At 42.9% G+C, this 19,192-nt stretch overlaps 1 protein-coding gene across 3 annotated transcripts in view; it reads right to left on the bottom strand.

Moving 5' to 3' along the window:
* Positions 1-19,192, bottom strand: part of RSRC1 (arginine and serine rich coiled-coil 1) — a 210,406-nt gene that overhangs the window by 134,710 nt on the left and 56,504 nt on the right. For all 3 annotated transcript variants that reach the window (XM_075570558.1, XM_075570560.1, XM_075570559.1), the window contains exon 5: positions 5,129-5,165. In XM_075570558.1, coding sequence (XP_075426673.1) covers positions 5,129-5,165 — 37 coding nt within the window. The remainder of the gene's footprint in view (positions 1-5,128; positions 5,166-19,192) is intronic.

Here is a 19,192-nt window from a genome sequence, read left to right as displayed (position 1 = left end):
AAGAGCCGCCCCTCAATGGGGCTGGGCCCACTGCGAGAGGCAGCCGTCGCGCCGTGAGATTTTCAGGCCGACATTAAATTTGTAATCAACTCGAGTGACGGAGCGCTAGGCCACGCCCCCCGGTGGTTCAGCCAATGAAGGCAAACCTGCCGTGTGACATCATGGCCGCGCCCCTGTCACTCCCCCCTGCAGCTCACTGCAGGCGGGGGAACTCGGCTGCACGCACCGCCAGCCTCGCAGGTGCGCGTGCAGCGCAAGCACTGGGGCCGTAGCCTTAGAGAAAACCCCAACATACAGTGAGTTAACATATGTTTTTTTACATATCAATTACCTTTATTTGTGAACAATATTATTTTTACTGTAACAAATTTGAGACCCTTAGCTGTAGCTTGGTTATCTGATGCGTCAGTCCAGGACTGGACATCCAAAGGAAGGAGAGATGGAGCACAGCTGGTAACAAAATGAACTACTAAGGAGAGTGGGACCCAGATAAAAATGTTAGTTTATTGGATCAGTGCAAAAATACAAAAAACGGAGCCCTCAGGCCCCCACCAACGCGTTTCGAGCCGGTGGCTCTTTCTCAAGGTGCATAGTGATGCCTAGTACTAACCTACCTAATATACTCTAATTTCCCGCCACTTGCCGCCATCCATCCATCGCGGGGAACGCGTCACAAGTGACGCGCCATGCGCGGCCTGGACTGGTGACGTCAGCGCGCAATTTGAGTATAAACAAATTTTTCCAATTTTTTTATTTTCAACAAAACTTTACTGTCAAAAAAACTTTATCAAACATTTCATACATTGATAAAAATGCTCCATTTGAATCCTAAAACTTTATTACTCTAACAGGACAACCTTAAAAAAAGAGTTTTATTCAACACTACTTTAAAAGAGGATTCACGAGCAACAGTATATATTACACTAATAACAAAGTGATAACAATTTGATTCTAACACAGTGATGGTAGTAATAGTTTAAAAATATTAATTTTAAAAACAGATATATGAAAAAAGCCTCTTGTGTGTGAATTATTGAAATAACACTCCTTAGATATAAACCCAATGAACAAAATCGGGTGCACTTTATTTTTTTGTTTTTTTACAAGTTATATTTTGTATGTATATATGTATATATTTAAGTGCACATTTCCTAAAACATTAGATTTTATTGATGTATATTAATAGAGTGTCAATACCAATAATTCACCTGTAGTGATTGTATAGATGCACATGAAATGGAGGATAATATGCATATGTGTGCACGAATATGTTCCCTTTATGTTGCATTATGATTTTTATTTGATTTGATTTATAGTTGTTCAAGTCTATATACTTATTTGTTATGTCTACATATGTTCATATAAATGTTAACAATTAATATCAATGAAGATATTTACAATAAAGTTGTTCTTAATAAAGTTAAACCTACTATGACTTGTGACAACTGGAAGACATAATCTATTCTACAAATAAAAAAGGGGTTAAATTCTCAATGCCAGACTCTGAATTGAGATTGCTATATCAAGAAGAGAAGTTGCATATAACAAAGACCAATATTGTAAAATAGTACATGAGTTAATTAGATTTTCTATATATAATTACTACTAAGAAGGTTTGCAGAAAGGAATTGCATAAGGAGGGAATTACGTTAGAAATGGGCCCAGATCCCACTCTGTATTTAAACCATGAGGTATTCTGGTATTCAAGGTAACATTTTTATCTGGGTCCCACTCTCCTTAGTAGTTCATTTTGTTACCAGCTGTGCTCCATCTCTCCTTCCTTTGGATGTCCGGTCATTGTGGAGTAACGGCAGCACGCACCCATGGAGGAATTCCCACAAAAGACCCTACAAATGTGAGTTACTCCAACCTGTTTATCTGTATGTACCTATACTTACCCAACCGATGTTTATGTCTGGTCACTAGCCAGTGAAGGTCCCACATCATTACAGTGGGATTGTTTCCAGCTAATCGGTATCTAGTGGAAGTGGTTTTATTGCAAGGGTTGGAGTATATTGGTCTGGACTGTCTGGGACCTCCAGGGACACTATATAATGTGCTTATATTCTTGGGCTATTTAGCCAGTGGTTCATGTTGGAGCACCATACAGCTTCTTGTGTCAGTCCAGGACTGCCAACGCCATACGCTATTTTAGAAGATACAAGTCCCAAAACGCAAACGTAGATGGGAATGTCTGTTTCAACCAGCACAAAGACCAGGTGAGCTCTGGTGCCAAAGTGACGAGTGTTTCTGCATACGATAAATTGGGAATTCACAACAGGTTTCCAAACTATGATAAAGTTAAAATCCTTCGCTGGCAGAGGGCTAGCAATGCTTTGCAGAGCGAGAGGTTAACCCTATTGAAAAATAATACTTTTCATTTATAGCACTTCTTCCAACGATAGAACCAAAACAAGGAAACGGATTTCATCACACGCTCATTTTTTTGACACATACGGCTAAAATGGCAAAACAATAAATACAACTTAGGCTACTATAAACAGAGAAACAATGCTTTCTTGAACTACCGCTAAGTCTATTCTGAGTTTCAGACATTGGCGTCTGGGTCCAGATGGGTAGTTTATTTTATGTTTAAAGTTTAATATGTTTTAGCAAGAGATTATTGGCATAAATTCCACGAACAAAAAAAAAACCAGCTCATTTTTAGCCTTTTTTGATCGTACATAAGGGTTTATCAATCATAACAGTTAAATATTACTACAAGAGAACGTTTAAAAAATATACATTATAACAGAAACCAGCTCTGTTCTTTTGCCCATTTATTTTGCTTGTGCAACAGCCAGTTTTTTTTTTCTGTAGGTTTCTGTTTCTTTTGATTTTTTTCCCCCATAAAATAATCTGTATTTCGCTCAAATATGAGGAGATGATTGGGAATGGGTGTAAATCAAGACTAACTTGCATGTGCAAAATGATGACTTTCCTTTACACATTGTATAATTGTATCTCCGTCGAAAAATACAGCATGCAAGTCATCCTGAAAATTGCTTTTATTGGAATCCATTGGCGCTTATTGATTAACAAGTAACAATGGGAGAACCTTCGCTGTGATATCTTTATAAACCACTAAAGGGCTAAATAAGCTATTAATGACAGATTACTCTACAGTACTTAAAGTGATTCAACTGCGTTGCTTGACCACAAGGACAAAAAGGTCACTGCTTTCAAATGTTCTATTATATGATGGGAAAGGCATGTATGAGATCATTTAGAAAATAATACGACTGCATTGTTACATACGGTCGGAATAATGCATTATATTGTTTCAATAAAATCATTGTATTATAGCTCTTCCTTCATGCATCGTGTTTCAGTTCTTGAACTGAATAGGTCGAATAGGTTGTTCACTTCCAACCCAACCAATGACATTTATTTGTGCCATCCTTTTCACCTACAGCAGGGCTACCCAAGACATTCAGGGTCACAATGTTTACCAACAGTGTCAGTATAAGCAATTTTTCGGTCTCTCACATCAACAGCCTCTAACATCCAAATCCCCTTGGCCTAAAACCCCATTGGGGTCAGCTAGGTGGCTGGACCAATCTCCACCCTATGTAACACCCCCCCCCCCAAAACCTTAAAGGCTTCAGCTGTCAGACTGGGCCATATTCTAACCTGAGCCCCACCTTACCCAACAATGAGCAGCCACCTCACCTTCTTGTTTCAACATTGTCCCTCATTCCCTGTAGATTGTAAGCTCCCCCGAGCAGGGCCCTCATTACCTCTTTGTGCATCTTTGTCCTCACTTGTATGTAACAGTTTATGTAACATACATAACTTTGTATCCCCCATTCTAACACGCTGCGGAATATATATGTTGACGCTTCACAAATAAACGATAATAATAATAATAATAAACAAAACACTGAAGCCCATGCAGACAGTGATCTCCACTACAGCGCATTTGTTTAGACTATGTTCTCTCCTGCCTCGTTTGACTTATATTGTGTCCAAATCAAACAATCTGGTCTGTGAGCCACCAAATGGAAAGCCGTTGGAGCTTTGCTTAGAAGGGGATCCTGTTAACTGTTTGATTCAAGAATGGTTAAAGCCTTTTGTAAAAAGTCATATACAGGCATACCCCGCTTTAAGGACACTCACTTTAAGTACACTCGCGAGTAAGGACATGTCGCCCAATAGGCAAACGGCAGCTCACGCATGCGCCTGTCGTCACGTCCTGAACAGCAATACCGGCTCCCTACCTGTACCGAAGCTGTACGCAAGCGGGGAGACTATAGAGCCTGTTACACATGCGTTATTTACATCAGTTATGCACGTATATTACGATTGCAGTACAGTACATACATCGATAAGTGGGAAAAAGGTAGTGCTTCACTTTAAGTACATTTTCGCTTTACATACATGCTCCGGTCCCATTGCGTACGTTAATGCAGGGTATGCCTGTACAGTAGTTGGGGCAAATTTACAAAGCTGCAAGAATTCTTGACCAAGGCCCTACTGGGGATCAAATACACACACACATCCACCGTTTTATTTATTTAGAGAGGATATGCAAAATGTTTGCAGTCTGAGCATGAAGCAATTACTTTTTGCGTATGCCCTTGTACCATCTCCGTTGTAAGCTTTGTATCCTCTGGATGGCATACAGCAGGGGCTATCCAGTTTAACATAACATTTTGTATTCAAAGAAAGAGAAACACAATCAATTAACTATTCATACACAAAGTCCAGCTCCCCTTTGAAAGACTTGAATTTACTAAAACAGACCATATTTATGCATGCAATATTTGTTTTAAACACAACTTTGTTTGTTCTTTTCAGATCCTGGTATGCCAAAAATGTACAGCCAAACATTTGTTTTCGCTGATAATTAAAACAATCATCAATCCAAGGATTGTGTTCCATTTTATTTCATCTTTACATAAAAAATAAAAAATTAATAATAATTAGATTTTTCTTTTCTTATTCCCTTGAGATGATAAAAAAAAATCAAAGTGTAAGTGCCTTCGCATAATAACGATAAGCCGACCCCGTTGGGAAAATGGAGGATTTTCTCGATTTAAGGTATTCAAAGCACATTCAAAAAGTATTCATTTGGAATGCAGATATCAAAGATGATGCAAATGTTCAAGAGAAATGTAGAACTTACCAGATGTTCTAATCCAGCTTTGATGTTTGCAGAGTCCCTGTAACAGAAGAACAAGAGTTCTAAATAGATGCTAAATGCTTGTCCGACATGATTTGGGTAACTTTGTCTATATCTCCCTAATGTTGAAATATTGAGAGATGTGTTATTCTATTTGTGTTAGTCAGCTGCTGCAATCAGCGTCTCCTCAAAGTCACCATCTCCTTAAAGTAATCTATTAACGGGCCGTAACAGCGTCACCCGTGAGAGTCCCAATACAGGAATGCCTAATTTTGGCAACAATTTTACGAAAAAGATGATATAACTGGATTATGTAAGAGTTAGGACAAATGCCAAGAATAAAAACAGTACATGTAAAAAGTTTGCATAAACAATATATGTACGTTCAAGTTAGTGGTGATTGCTACATTAAAAAGATCTAGGCGAGTAACGTTTGTTGAAATATTAAAATGCCAGTTGCTATATTGCAGACACACTGCACTTCACTCCTGATAGATAAATACACAATGCAGAAATGATGTCTCCATGCACCATATACACAAAACTAGTTTTTTGTGCTGTTGTCGAAATTTAGAGTGGTTGTGCAAGTCTGTAAATATCGCCAGAAGAGATTCTTCTGGATGTAGCTAGAGGCGGTAGCGCGAGACGCAGCTAGGCGATGGCATAAAGACGCAGTTAGAGGCGGCGCGAGACACAGCTAGAGGCGGTGGCGCGAGACGCAGCTAGGCGGGGGCGCGAGACGCAGCTAGGCGATGGCATAAAGACGCAGTTAGAGGCGGCGCGAGACACAGCTAGAGGCGGTGGCGCGAGACGCAGCTAGGCGGGGGCGCGAGACGCAGCTAGAGGTGGCGCGAGACGCAGCTAGGCGATGGCATAAAGACGCAGTTAGAGGCGGCGCGAGACACAGCTAGAGGCGGTGGCGCGAGACGCAGCTAGGCGGGGGCGCGAGACGCAGCTAGGCGATGGCATAAAGACGCAGTTAGAGGCGGCGCGAGACACAGCTAGAGGCGGTGGCGCGAGACGCAGCTAGGCGGGGGCGCGAGACGCAGCTAGAGGTGGCGCGAGACGCAGCTAGGCGATGGCATAAAGACGCAGTTAGAGGCGGCGCGAGACACAGCTAGAGGCGGTGGCGCGAGACGCAGCTAGGCGGGGGCGCGAGACGCAGCTAGAGGCGGTGGCGCGAGACGCAGCTAGAGGTGGCGCGAGACGCAGCTAGAGGTGGTGGCGCGAGATGCAGCTAGGCGGGGGCGCGAGACACAGCTAGAGGCGGTGGCGCGAGATGCAGCTAGGCGGGGGCGCGAGACGCAGCTAGAGGCGGTGGCGCGAGATGCAGCTAGGCAATGGCATAAAGACGCAGTTAGAGGCGGCGCGAGACACAGCTAGAGGCGGTGGCGCGAGACGCAGCTAGAGGCGGTGGCGCGAGACGCAGCTAGAGGTGGCGCGAGACGCAGCTAGAGGTGGCGCGAGACGCAGCTAGGCGGGGCGCGAGACGCAGCTAGGCGGGGCGCGAGACGCAGCTAGGCGGGGCGCGAGACGCAGCTAGAGGCGGTGGTGCGAGACGCAGCTAGAGGCGGTGGTGCGAGACGCAGCTAGAGGCGGTGGCGCGAGATGCAGCTAGAGGTGGCGCGAGACGCAGCTAGAGGTGGCGCGAGACGCAGCTAGAGGTGGCGCGAGACGCAGCTAGGCGGGGCGTGAGACGCAGCTAGAGGCGGTGGCGCGAGACGCAGCTAGAGGCGGTGGCGCGAGACGCAGCTAGAGGCGGTGGCGCGAGACGCAGCTAGAGGCGGTGGCGCGAGACGCAGCTAGAGGCGGTGGCGCGAGACGCAGCTAGAGGCGGTGGCGCGAGACGCAGATAGAGGCGGTGGCGCGAGACGCAGCTAGAGGCGGTGGCGCGAGACGCAGCTAGGCGGGGGCGCGAGACGCAGCTAGAGGCGGTGGCGCGAGACGCAGCTAGAGGTGGCGCGAGACGCAGCTAGAGGTGGTGGCACGAGATGCAGCTAGGCGGGGGCGCGAGACACAGCTAGAGGCGGTGGCGCGAGATGCAGCTAGGCGGGGGCGCGAGACGCAGCTAGAGGCGGTGGCGCGAGATGCAGCTAGGCAATGGCATAAAGACGCAGTTAGAGGCGGCGCGAGACACAGCTAGAGGCGGTGGCGCGAGACGCAGCTAGAGGCGGTGGCGCGAGACGCAGCTAGAGGCGGTGGCGCGAGACGCAGCTAGAGGTGGCGCGAGACGCAGCTAGAGGTGGCGCGAGACGCAGCTAGGCGGGGCGCGAGACGCAGCTAGGCGGGGCGCGAGACGCAGCTAGGCGGGGCACGAGACGCAGCTAGAGGCGGTGGTGCGAGACGCAGCTAGAGGCGGTGGTGCGAGACGCAGCTAGAGGCGGTGGCGCGAGATGCAGCTAGAGGTGGCGCGAGACGCAGCTAGAGGTGGCGCGAGACGCAGCTAGGCGGGGCGTGAGACGCAGCTAGAGGCGGTGGCGCGAGACGCAGCTAGAGGCGGTGGCGCGAGACGCAGCTAGAGGCAGTGGCGCGAGACGCAGCTAGAGGCGGTGGCGCGAGACGCAGCTAGAGGCGGTGGCGCGAGACGCAGCTAGAGGCGGTGGCGCGAGACGCAGATAGAGGCGGTGGCGCGAGACGCAGCTAGAGGCGGTGGCGCGAGACGCAGCTAGGCGGGGGCGCGAGAAGCAGCTAGGCGGGGGCGCGAGACGCAGCGAGGCGGGGGCGCGAGACGCAGCTAGGCGGGGGCGTGAGACGCAGCTAGAAGTGGCGCGAGAAGCACACAGACCCTCAATATTCACAGAATACAATACATGCTTAAGCTACATTTTGAAACAAATGTTGGGGTTTAAAATGACCGTATTTTAACGTACTCATTCTCCGTATATAACCGTTTCTTATGGAAGTGCTCTCCCTGTTTATCTATTTAAGAATGCAGCAATAGAACCACAGTGAGGAGAATGCTGCTTTAAGTATATAGGACCAGATTTACCAAGTGGTGCAATACCATAAAACACCATAAGGCAGGGTGGCCAACTCCAGTCCTCAAGGGCCACCAACAGGTCAGGTTTTCAGGATATCCCTGCTTCAGCACTGGTGGCTCAGTCATTCTGACAGAGTGACCGATTGCGTCACCTGTGCTGAAGCAGGGATATCCTGAAAACCTGACCTGTTGGTGGCCCTTGAGAACTGGAGTTAGCCACCCCCCTATTCAAATGAACGGGCTGCATCGGCCGTAAGGTGTCTTATGACATACCACCACTCTGTAAATATGAGCCCTAATGTCAGAGTTTATCTTTAGCAATTAGGCATTATGGAGGAGGCGTGCGAGAGGCGGGAGGAGGCGCAGCGGGGGCGAGATGGGTGGTGGCGGCGGCGCACGAGAGACAGGTGGAGGCGGTGTAAGATGAAAGCAGACATTTACACTTGTACATACAGTATGTAACCAAACACAGAAATCATTTGCCTTGCATGATCTTCAGGTTTGAGGAAAGGGAAGGAGAGAACATGTGTGCTTGAACTGCCGAACAGATTCCCATGGTTGCAAGGCGTGTAACAAACTGTTTTGTTGTAAGGGTTATTAAATACTTTGAATATCAAAATACCATACAATAAGAATTGAAATTTTTTTACATTTTTGTAAAAGGTCTTTCCATATTTCTTTCCTTAGCAGTACATTATTTATTAAACATTATGTTTGTCATTATGTCAGTCTTTGACAGACTTTGATTGAGCTACCTGTGCTGAAGCAGGGATATCCTGTAAACCTGACTTGTTGGTGGCCCTTGAGGACTGGAGTTACTCACCCCTGATCTATATCCATATATTTAATTTCCACTTCCACATGAATTCATACACACCTGCACATTTTTTCCTTAAAATCATGGATACCAACAGATTACAATCAGACTACTGGTTCCTGAATTACGGGATTTAAAGAAGATTGCCCACGGTCAGGCAGTGTGGTCAACTGATCTCCAACTGGACCTCCTGCTTTCAAGGCTTAACCGCAAGGTGTCTACAATTTGTTGAAAGGCTGCTCAGCAATCGGTTTCAACAGAAGCAGCAACGGAGAGGCATTCATTATCTAGACAGAAATGAAGGCCAGTGCATTTACCGACACACTTAAGTTTAACCTACTTCATGAAGCTAATTTACTAGAAAGTAGAAAAAGGTTTTCTATCACTAGCTGATAGCTGCCTACTTTGGTGTCTGGGTAGTTATTTAGTGGTCTGGGGTCCAGTGCTGTCCCCGTCACGACTTTATCAATATTTGTGCAACTTTTCCCCTGTGCTGATGGCAGTCCTAATTCAATTACAGCCCTCCAAACTGATAACATTGTCCTGAAGTGGGAAATGGGAAGAGATTATTGGCAAATGAATAAAGATTTGTATCGAGCAAACACATAGGGGAGAGTACAGCAGGTCCTTTTTTTTTTTTTTTTTTTTAATCATTCCCTGTCTTAAGTCTTCTGGGAACTGAGAGTTTCCCTTCCGCTCACACAGCCCATCGATTTCTGAATTAGGCTGCAATATTAAATAATTAATATAGTTGCTGTGATTGATGTTTTGCATTAGTTGAATATTAGGTTATCAATCAAAATCCACTTGGTTTAATGTAATAATATTGAAAAAGTGACATGGGTTGTTCATCCAATTTGTAGTTGAGGTAGCACAGATAGTAATAAGTGTAACATAAAGCTTAGAAGTGGGAAATGCGGTGGCCAAACATTTGTAAGGCATATGATATCGAACTAATGAGAACAGGGAAAGGACGCTCTGTATAGATATAATGACATGTCAGTTTTAACCTTTAGCATCATTGTAAATTATCAATAAACTTGCATAACAAAAATAAAAATGCAGCTCGACCTGCAAACTGAATTATTGCAATGATATTTTATAAATGTTCACAAGTCCTGCGCCTATATAAATGTCAACATTGAAAAATATCTGTTCCGCGGATTACTAGAGGAAAATGCATTTCCGAGCTTGTATTCATTTTTTCCATACATAAATCAGAATAGGAGATACACAGCACATAAGAAACATGTTCGCCATTTTCACATTTTCAGCTGGATGACAAAGCTACAAGAGAGAAATGTCTAACTTCGGCTGGTATTTTACTAAGCGCTGGCGGCCGCGCGCGGCAATGACAAATTCTTATCTCCCTATGACAGTTTATCCAGTGCCGACGCGCGCACGGCAGACAGCGTTGGCGCGGCAGCTGTGTGGAAATACAAAGACATTTGTATTTTTCGAGGGGCTGCCGTGCCACGTTATACTGAGCCAATCACAGTGCGGCCTACCATTGTGACGTCAGAGCCACGTGCATCACCATCACTAAACATGTGCGCCACGCCGTGCGCTTACTATATTACACGCCTAAACTAATGTGTGTCACCGTGCTTTAGTTGTACAGTTATTAGCACGCAGAAACTTTTAATATAGGAATATCACTGTTTCACAAAAAGTTTCGGCCTTAGAACCTGACACAGCCAATTATTAAAGATCTCTAGGTTGTGGAAACTGTGCTGAAATCTTAACAGGGGCCCTTATAGTCATGTGTGTAAGGCAGGGGTGCTCAACTCCAGTCCTCAAGATCCTCCCTCACCCCACCCCCCAACAGGTCAGGTTTTCAGGATGGCCCTGCTTCAGCACAGATGGCTCAATCAGTCCCTGCTTCAGCACGGGTGGCTCAATCAGAGGTTCGGTATTCAACTGTGCCTCTGATTGCGCCACCTGTGCTGAAGCTGGGATATCCTGAAAACCTGACCTGTTCGGGGGGCTTGAGGATTGGTGTTGAGCACCCATGCTCTAAGGCAGGGGGGCGCAAACTTTTTTCCCTGCGCCCCCCTGCCGGCTGTCCCCTCACTCCCGCGCCCCCCCCCAACCCCAACTTACCCGCGCTCCGGCGTAATGACGTCACGTTGCCATAGCAACGTGACGTCACATGACCTCGCAGCGTCATTTTGACGCCGCGTTGCCATGGTGACGCAGGAGGAAGCCGCCGGAGCCACGGTAAGTTAGGTTTGCAGAGGCCCTGCAGCTCCCCCGGCACTTAATTTAAGTGCCTTCGGGAAGCGCGCGGGGCCTCTGTAAACCCCGCGCCCCCCGTCGGTAGTCTTGCGCCCCCCCTGGGGGTCACGCCCCACAGTTTGCGCACCGCTGCTCTAAGGAACTTATTAACGGCTACAGATTGCGCACATGAAAATTACAAGTTAAGAGAATCTAAAGTAAAACCGGAATCGTTACTAAAATTATACTACACAGTGTAGTAAAGTATATCATTATTGAAGATAGCGAGGCATGTCTGCAGGTAAATAAAGATATGAGAATTACAATTTACACAAGAAACTATCAACGAAACTTTTCATTAGAAGAGTAGAAATTACACAGTCCACTGAGATTGGAGGGACTTCCCCAGGAAAAGATTCTTTACAGTAAGGGCAGTTAAAATGTGAAATGTACTACCCATGGAGATAGTGATGGCAGATACAATAGATTTCTTTAAATGAGCAATTTGTGCATTTTTTTCCATTATTATTATTATTATTATTATTTAACATAGGATTGAAGCAGGGGGTCTCCGGAGCTGAAATCTATTAATTCCAGCTCTGGGGACACCCTCCTTCCCGAGATACAGACCTACGAAGGGAGTGCCGGCATCTTGGCAAAGTTTAAAGCTCTGTCATGCGGGCCAAGAGGAAGTCGAACCTGGTGACGTCACGGCTTCCTATTGGCCCACAGAGTGCGGGAGCGGTGAAACTCTGCCATTATGTGAACCCTGCTAGCCGAATGGAGTGGCTACCGGCTTCAATCTCATGTTTGTAGATCAACACGGGAAGGATGTTGACCCAGGGATAAATCTGATTACCATTACTAGAAGGAAATGTATTTTTCCCCTTATGGAGATATAATTAGCAAATCTTCCACTGGTTTTTCTGTTTGCCTTCCTATGGATCAATATTACAATAAATATAGGATGAGCATCTAAGCCGATTAAATGTAACATAGGTTGAACTTGACGGAAACGTATTTTTTCAAACGTATCTACTATGTAACATTCAGTATACTAAGGCAGCGCTGCGCAAACTTTTTCAGGAAGGGGGCCGCAGCAATCGCGCCCCCCCCCCCCTCAGGCACGGCTTTAAATGACGTTGCGGGTCACGTCATATGACCCCACTGCGTCATTTGATGCGCGTTGCCATGGCGACGCGTGACGTCACATGATACGTCGCCGAAGACCCCGCTGCCAGTAGGTAAGTGAGGTTACAGAGGCCTCACACCTCCCCCGGCATTAAATTAAATGCCTGGGGGAAGAGCGCGGAGCCTCTGTAACAGCCCGCGCCTCCCCCCCCTGCAAATTCTCCCGCCCCCCAGTTTGCGCACCGCTTTACGTAGGCACAGATTTACTAAACAGTGCTAAGTCTTAGACTCAGCATCCTAAAGCTCAAGTGACTTGTTCACAAAAGCTTAGAACTTTATAATAAATCTGGGCCTAAAAAAAGTGTTAATAGGGCATATTTATACCTACTATGTCTCACTGTACAATTGAAGAACAAAAAGATTACAGGCTTCAATATGGGTCTCAAATTTCACAGCATTCGCAACTATGAAATGTACCAATTTCCACAAATTAAACATGTCAAGTGTATCATTCCTTTCAAAGGAAAGAAATGGCCTTAATCCAAACTCTCTCAATCCCATACTGACATCACCATTACGTTGACATTAATATTGACCTATTCTAATGATTACATCTGTATCTTCAGTTACTTAGTTTCTCTGCAATATTTATGTTTGCGACTTAGTACTGTGACCTAAAATAGACAGCAATTACAGCCCTATTTCAAATACCCTGTTTGTTTATGGAGGAATCACTATTTTACTAGACATACTGTATGAAATGAGATACATTTAATGTCTCTACTGCTGTTTTATTGGAGATATTTCAATCTGGGGCCTTATGCAAAGCACATATCCACACTACTACAAGACATTTTGACATAACATAAGTAGGATCCTCATAAACCTTATATTTAAAATTATTGAAAAGTGGGCAGACAAAAGACTTGAGTTAAAAAAATAAATAATAATAAATCAAAATAAATGGTATTGGATGGATTCCATATAATTGGAGTAACAAAGGAGGGAAAGGGAGTGTGTTATTTATTTATAAAATGTTTTACCAGGAAGTAATACATTGAGAGTTACCTCTCGTTTTCAAGTATGTATGTGATATGAAACCTTTTATTGGACAAACAAGTACTGGATATGTTACATGATTTCCAACCTCTCAGGGTCAGGGTTACCCAATGAAGGACCCCGAGAGGGTTGGAAGTTTGTAACATATCAACTATGTGTTGGTCAAATAAAAAGTCATAACCATCTACTCCCTCTCCCTCCTTTGTTGCTACGTGGAGGAAAGGACCAGCACAGCTACTCACCCTTCTTTGCCATATAATTGGATGAACTGATCATTAGCAAAAGGGGGAACAAAAAACCATACAAAGCTAATTTTTTTCTCTTCTCTACATATGTTGATCTGTATCGTTCCCACGTATCTACAGTCGAAAATCCACAATGCATAGAAACAAAGAATGATTTAACCTCATGTTTCACAAATGAAGAAAGTGCTGACAAAAATTTAGCAGATTCAACAATGGAACTGCAGAAAGTTGCAGACACGCTCATTTCCTTCGGGTTAGAAAGCTTGCCGATTTGTGATAACAAATAAATAAAAACAGGAAAAAGGAAACTTGAGACTAGGATGCAGCAACAAGAGCCATCAACACAACAATTCTTCTTCCTATGTCCCGTCAGGCCTCACCGGAAATGTATAGTGGAACGGCTTTTTCTGCTGGAAAGAACCGCATAGAACTTTAACTTACCTTCAGCGGCAACTAATTGCTTTCATTCTAAAAGTATTACTATGTACGATCATGTTACAGAGGCTGGAAGTTGATGGTGAATTTATTTTTTTGTAGAAACCACTAAGTCACTATATACGCTGGCCCCTTGTATCAGGACAGAATAGGCACGTTACATCAGTAATCAATACAAAGTATGCTTCTATAGCTTAATCTGTAAACCTTTATCTACCTAACGGAAATCTACACAATGATATTGAAGTTCAACAAATGCAGCAGTGATTCTTTTCCCACAATGCCTGTCATGTCCATTAGGCCAGCGGTGCGCAAACTGGTGGGGCGGGAGATTTTGCTGGGGGGGCATGGCTATGCATCGTAACCCAGGCTGTGCTCAAAGCTGTGAAATGCAGCAAGCATTAGCTTACAGGGGACCATGTTACATGGTTTTGAAGCAAAAGGTGGCACTGTGTGCTCATTTGCATGTCATTTCACAGAATCCCTTGCTGTAGTGGAAGCACTGTGTGCTGGGTGATAATGGTAAAAGGCAGGGTTGCAGACCTGTCTAAAACTTGCAAATGAGCATACAGCAATATTTCCATTTGAGATTTTTTTTTTTTTATATATATATATATATATATATATATATATATATACACACATACATATATATACACATATATATATATACACAAATACATATATATACACATACATATATACATACACATATATATATACATATATATATATATACATATATATACATATATATATATATACACACACATATATATATATATACACAAATACATACATACATACATACATACATACATACATACATACATACATACATACACAGTGCCTGATAAACTACAAGGGGACTATTAATAGCCTTAATGTTAGAGGGTGAATAGGAGGTGAACTATGTGTTTATCTAGTCAAATAAAAATGCACTGTGTGGGGACTAACCAAAGCTAATAACGTCTACATGCCCATAAATAAAATAGATAAGTATAATAAAGTGAATGACACAATTATGAAAATTAAAAAAAACAAAGTCTATCAATTGTGGCAAAAATTGTTAAAAGTATCTGATAAAACATACTGGTTGAACAAGGTGAATCTTTCTGGAGTCCTAGGCTGCTTTCTTCAAGGATTTAACCGCTTCTTTCTTCTACATACACGCACACACTTATAAACAGAGCTCCCTGTTAGTATGGGGTCCCTTCAAACAATGAATAACATTGAAGTGGTCTGCAATATGGGAACATTTGAGAACCTCTGCTATTGAGAAACATCAACTGCGAGGAAGTTATTGGTTATTACTGTGGTTATTGTTCCAAGTTAGGGGCAGTAAGTTCATGCACCAGACAAACTCCATTACAACTTAATTTACGTCCTTTTATAATATCCTTTTACAAATGGGTTTAAAGGAATGCTAAAGTGGTCCTGAGAACATGAGCAGTGGGCATTTTTAACAGATCCCCAAAAGTAAAATTTTATATAAACTTTGGGCTTGTAAAGACATGAAAATATTAAAATGAAGTGTGACGAGGATGGGAAAGGAACTAAAGGCAACTTCTCAAAAATATATCATTATTTTGCCCAGTCTTGGGAACAGGAGTTCTCACTATTTGCCTTTGTTGTTGACGTTTCCCCAAGTTCCCAGCACACACAAAATTGGTTATTCTTTATTTTCCATCAAATCTGCAAACGGTCTCTAGACGCTCTGGTGGCAACAAGCCTTGAACTAAACTTCAACAATGTGAAAGCACATCGAAGCCAAAAATACATATTAACTAAATGTAAAACTAAATAAAATACTAAAACTGGAACCAAAGCACATTAATCTAAAATCAATAGGGTAGAATTTAAAGCGGAACAAAAAAAAAAGTTCATATATAGACGCACATGCAAACAGTAAAATATATGTACATAGTGTGTGTGTGTGTGTGTGTGTGTGTGTGTGTATACACATATACACACATATATATATATATACTGTATATTATATATACATAAATATATATACATACATTTATATATATGTGTTTGTGTGTCTATGAGTGTGTGTATGTGTGTGTACATATATACATATATACATATATACATAGCTCAACCCCGTTATAGCGCGATCCGCTACAGCGCGAATCCGCCTATAACGCGGTCTGAGCATGGCTCCCGATTTAAAAACATCTCCATTTTTTTTTTGCAAAATGGCCGCCGCACGAGGACTTACCCGGCATCTGCAGCTCTCTCCTCTCCCGGCTTCAACAGGCTGCGTCCACGTGTGCGGCACACATCTCCAAGGTTTTTTTAATAACTACTGAAAAGCAGTACTGTGCAATAGAAGTTAAGTTTGATAAGAGTCAATGACATCACACCAATCCTATGGTGTAGCAGGTACAGATTAGCTACCAGTGTATAAAAGGTCATGGGTTCGATTTCTGCATGGTATGCTAAAATTATTACCGGTAGTGTAGGGGGGAAGCGTGTGTGTGTGTGTGTCCCCATTAGCAATAAAGCATTGACTGTTCTAAATTAAAAAAAAGAAAAGAAAAAAAAACCTTGGAGATGAGCGCCGGGCACGTGGACGCAGCCTGATGAATCAGGGAGAGAGGAGAGAGCTGCAGAGAGTAGAGAGCTGCAGATGCCGGGTAAGTCCTCACGCAGCGGCCATTTTGCGATCCCGGTTATAACGTGGTCTCATTATGTGGACCCCGAACACAGCGTTATAACGGGGTTCAGTTATATATACAGTAAATATATATCACACAAATACACACGTGTGTGTCTATGTGTATGTATATGTATACACACACACACACACACACACACACACACACACACACACATATATATATATACACATACATACATACATAATACATAAACACACACGCTAAAGCTTTAAAGCAGTCAATAACTTTATATTCTGCATATGCTGTAGTGCACAAAGCATAATTTAGCTCAAATATTCCAAAAATTGGTCCTGTAGTAGCAAAAAAATACCAATTTTCACAAAGGCCAAACCTCAATCACTCACTCAATTACTATTGTACTTAAACTAAGTTTCATTTTGGCACAGACAATGCAATCCACAAACAATTTTTTCTACTTTGTTTTTTTATTTTTTTTTTTTTAAATCAAATTATTTAAAAAAAACTTCCACACAAAGAGTAAACTCCTGGAGAAAAGATGCAAATAAAATGACTATCATTATCTTTTGTTTTTTATTTGCGAGTGGAAGACTAAGAAGGGACAAAAGCGTGGAGCGCAGCATCTGTCATATCAGAATATAAAAAGATGATCCTGGCACCGAATGAAAAAGGTCTAATTCATTTGCAAATCAAGCCTGCCACTTCTTTTTCAATCTGCCGGTAACTGTCAAGAGTTAACAAGATAATCACTTTCAATTCTGCCTTCAATGCTACATTACGCTGTTATTCCATTCAACAGGGCTGTCCTTTAGGGCGTTGGATGAATGCTTTTCATTTCTAACTCGCACAAAAAGTTGCCAAAAAAAAAAAAAAGGGAAAAAGAAAAATCCACGGGGCTTAAGGAAGAAATCCCTTTATGGGCATTTATCTGCCGGCACTTGCTTTTAGGCAAAATTAGATATTTGGATACATCTGTGTCCATTCTCTTCCTACTCCTTGAGGCCTTGGGGTCTGTTGTCTTGGAAAAAAAAAAAGAAGCATTTGATACACAAAAACATTTCATGCAATATTAACCCATAAAGTGCTAGAAGCAGATACATTGTTTTGCTATACACTTAGGGCTATTCAGCTACTGGAGGGATTTACAAATGCAACAGAATATGCTAAAAACAACAACAAAAAATGTAAAATATAAATTAGGTCTCAACTGTAAAAAAATAAATAAAAATACCTGAAGGTTTCACAAAAAGGTCATTAATTCTACAAAATATGCAAGAAATGTGTAACACAAGCTGCTATTCAACAAAGGCCTAAAACAAGCAAATGGAACTTTTTAATTGACACTGTACCTACCTTTGCTTAAATATACACACTATCCAAACTACCATCATTTGACATTTATTTTGAATATTTAAGCACAGAGGTGGGAAATGTTAACTTTTTACCACCCAAGTTTAAGAATGTGGATTAACAGGAATTCATGTGTATTTTCCACAAAGTTTTATATTTCCCTAATGTACTGTTAATGTTTTCAGTGGTGGAGACTCGGCAAAGAAAAGAGTTGGGGGTACAGGTCAGCTCGGATATATACTGTGCTATATGTAGCCTGGACTGATGCAACTACCATTTTCTTATTTTAGACCCATGAACTATATAGTTTTGTTGAAGATCATTCACCAGTGAAACTTACGCCGGCTTGGGGCCTTTCAATTAGGTGAAATGCCGCCAAATCACAGTCAATGGCGGATTTCCTGCAGTCTCAATGTTATTGGCCCGACCATGGTTTATAGAAAAGGGTGAAGTCACCGGGTATTATTGCCCAAGCGGACAGATATTGGGTAAAACTGGCGCACATTACTTCCCAAGACAAAGAGACACAAGATGGAAAGGTATTTTCAATGAATTGTGCGCCAAAATTGCCTCCATACAAAGAGCCACTATACTGTAGGTCAGTGGTTCCCAACCTTTTTTACATTGTGCACCCCCCCCGATAGAAAATATTTATTCCATGAACCCCTAATTAATAAATCACTGTTTGACCGATACCAGGCAGTATAGTGTCCTGAGTTTCTGGGAGGAACACTCGTTTAAGTCCCCAAACGGCACCTCAGTGTGTGCAGGCAGCATGGGTCAATGACTGAGCCACTTGTGCTGAAGCATGGATAGCCTTAAAACCTGACGTGTTGATGGCCCTTGAGGATTGGAGTTGGCCACCCTAGAGTCGTCTAGACTCTCGAGAGTATATATCTCGTTGGTTGTCCAGAGTCTCGAGAGAATATATTTCACTGTAACTAGTTTATGGTAAATTCGATGTTCACGATGAAAAGTTTGCAGACTTTACATACAGCAACGCCAATACACATGTAATATCTTCAGCACACTGACTGTTTATGAGATGTAAATGCAAAAAAACCCAACACTTTTTCTTTTTAAATTACATGTCATTTCAAAAAGATACAATTGTTTAGCTCTGGTTCTCTTCCAAACATATTCCGGTCTCTTCTTTCATAATCGTGTGCAAGACTTTTGACATGG

This window comes from Ascaphus truei, chromosome 14 (genome assembly GCF_040206685.1).
Source record: "Ascaphus truei isolate aAscTru1 chromosome 14, aAscTru1.hap1, whole genome shotgun sequence".
In the NCBI taxonomy this organism is placed as follows: Eukaryota; Metazoa; Chordata; class Amphibia; order Anura; family Ascaphidae; genus Ascaphus; species Ascaphus truei.
The sequence above is the reverse complement of the archived record's forward strand: the minus strand, read 5'-3'. Positions and strand labels throughout refer to the sequence as shown.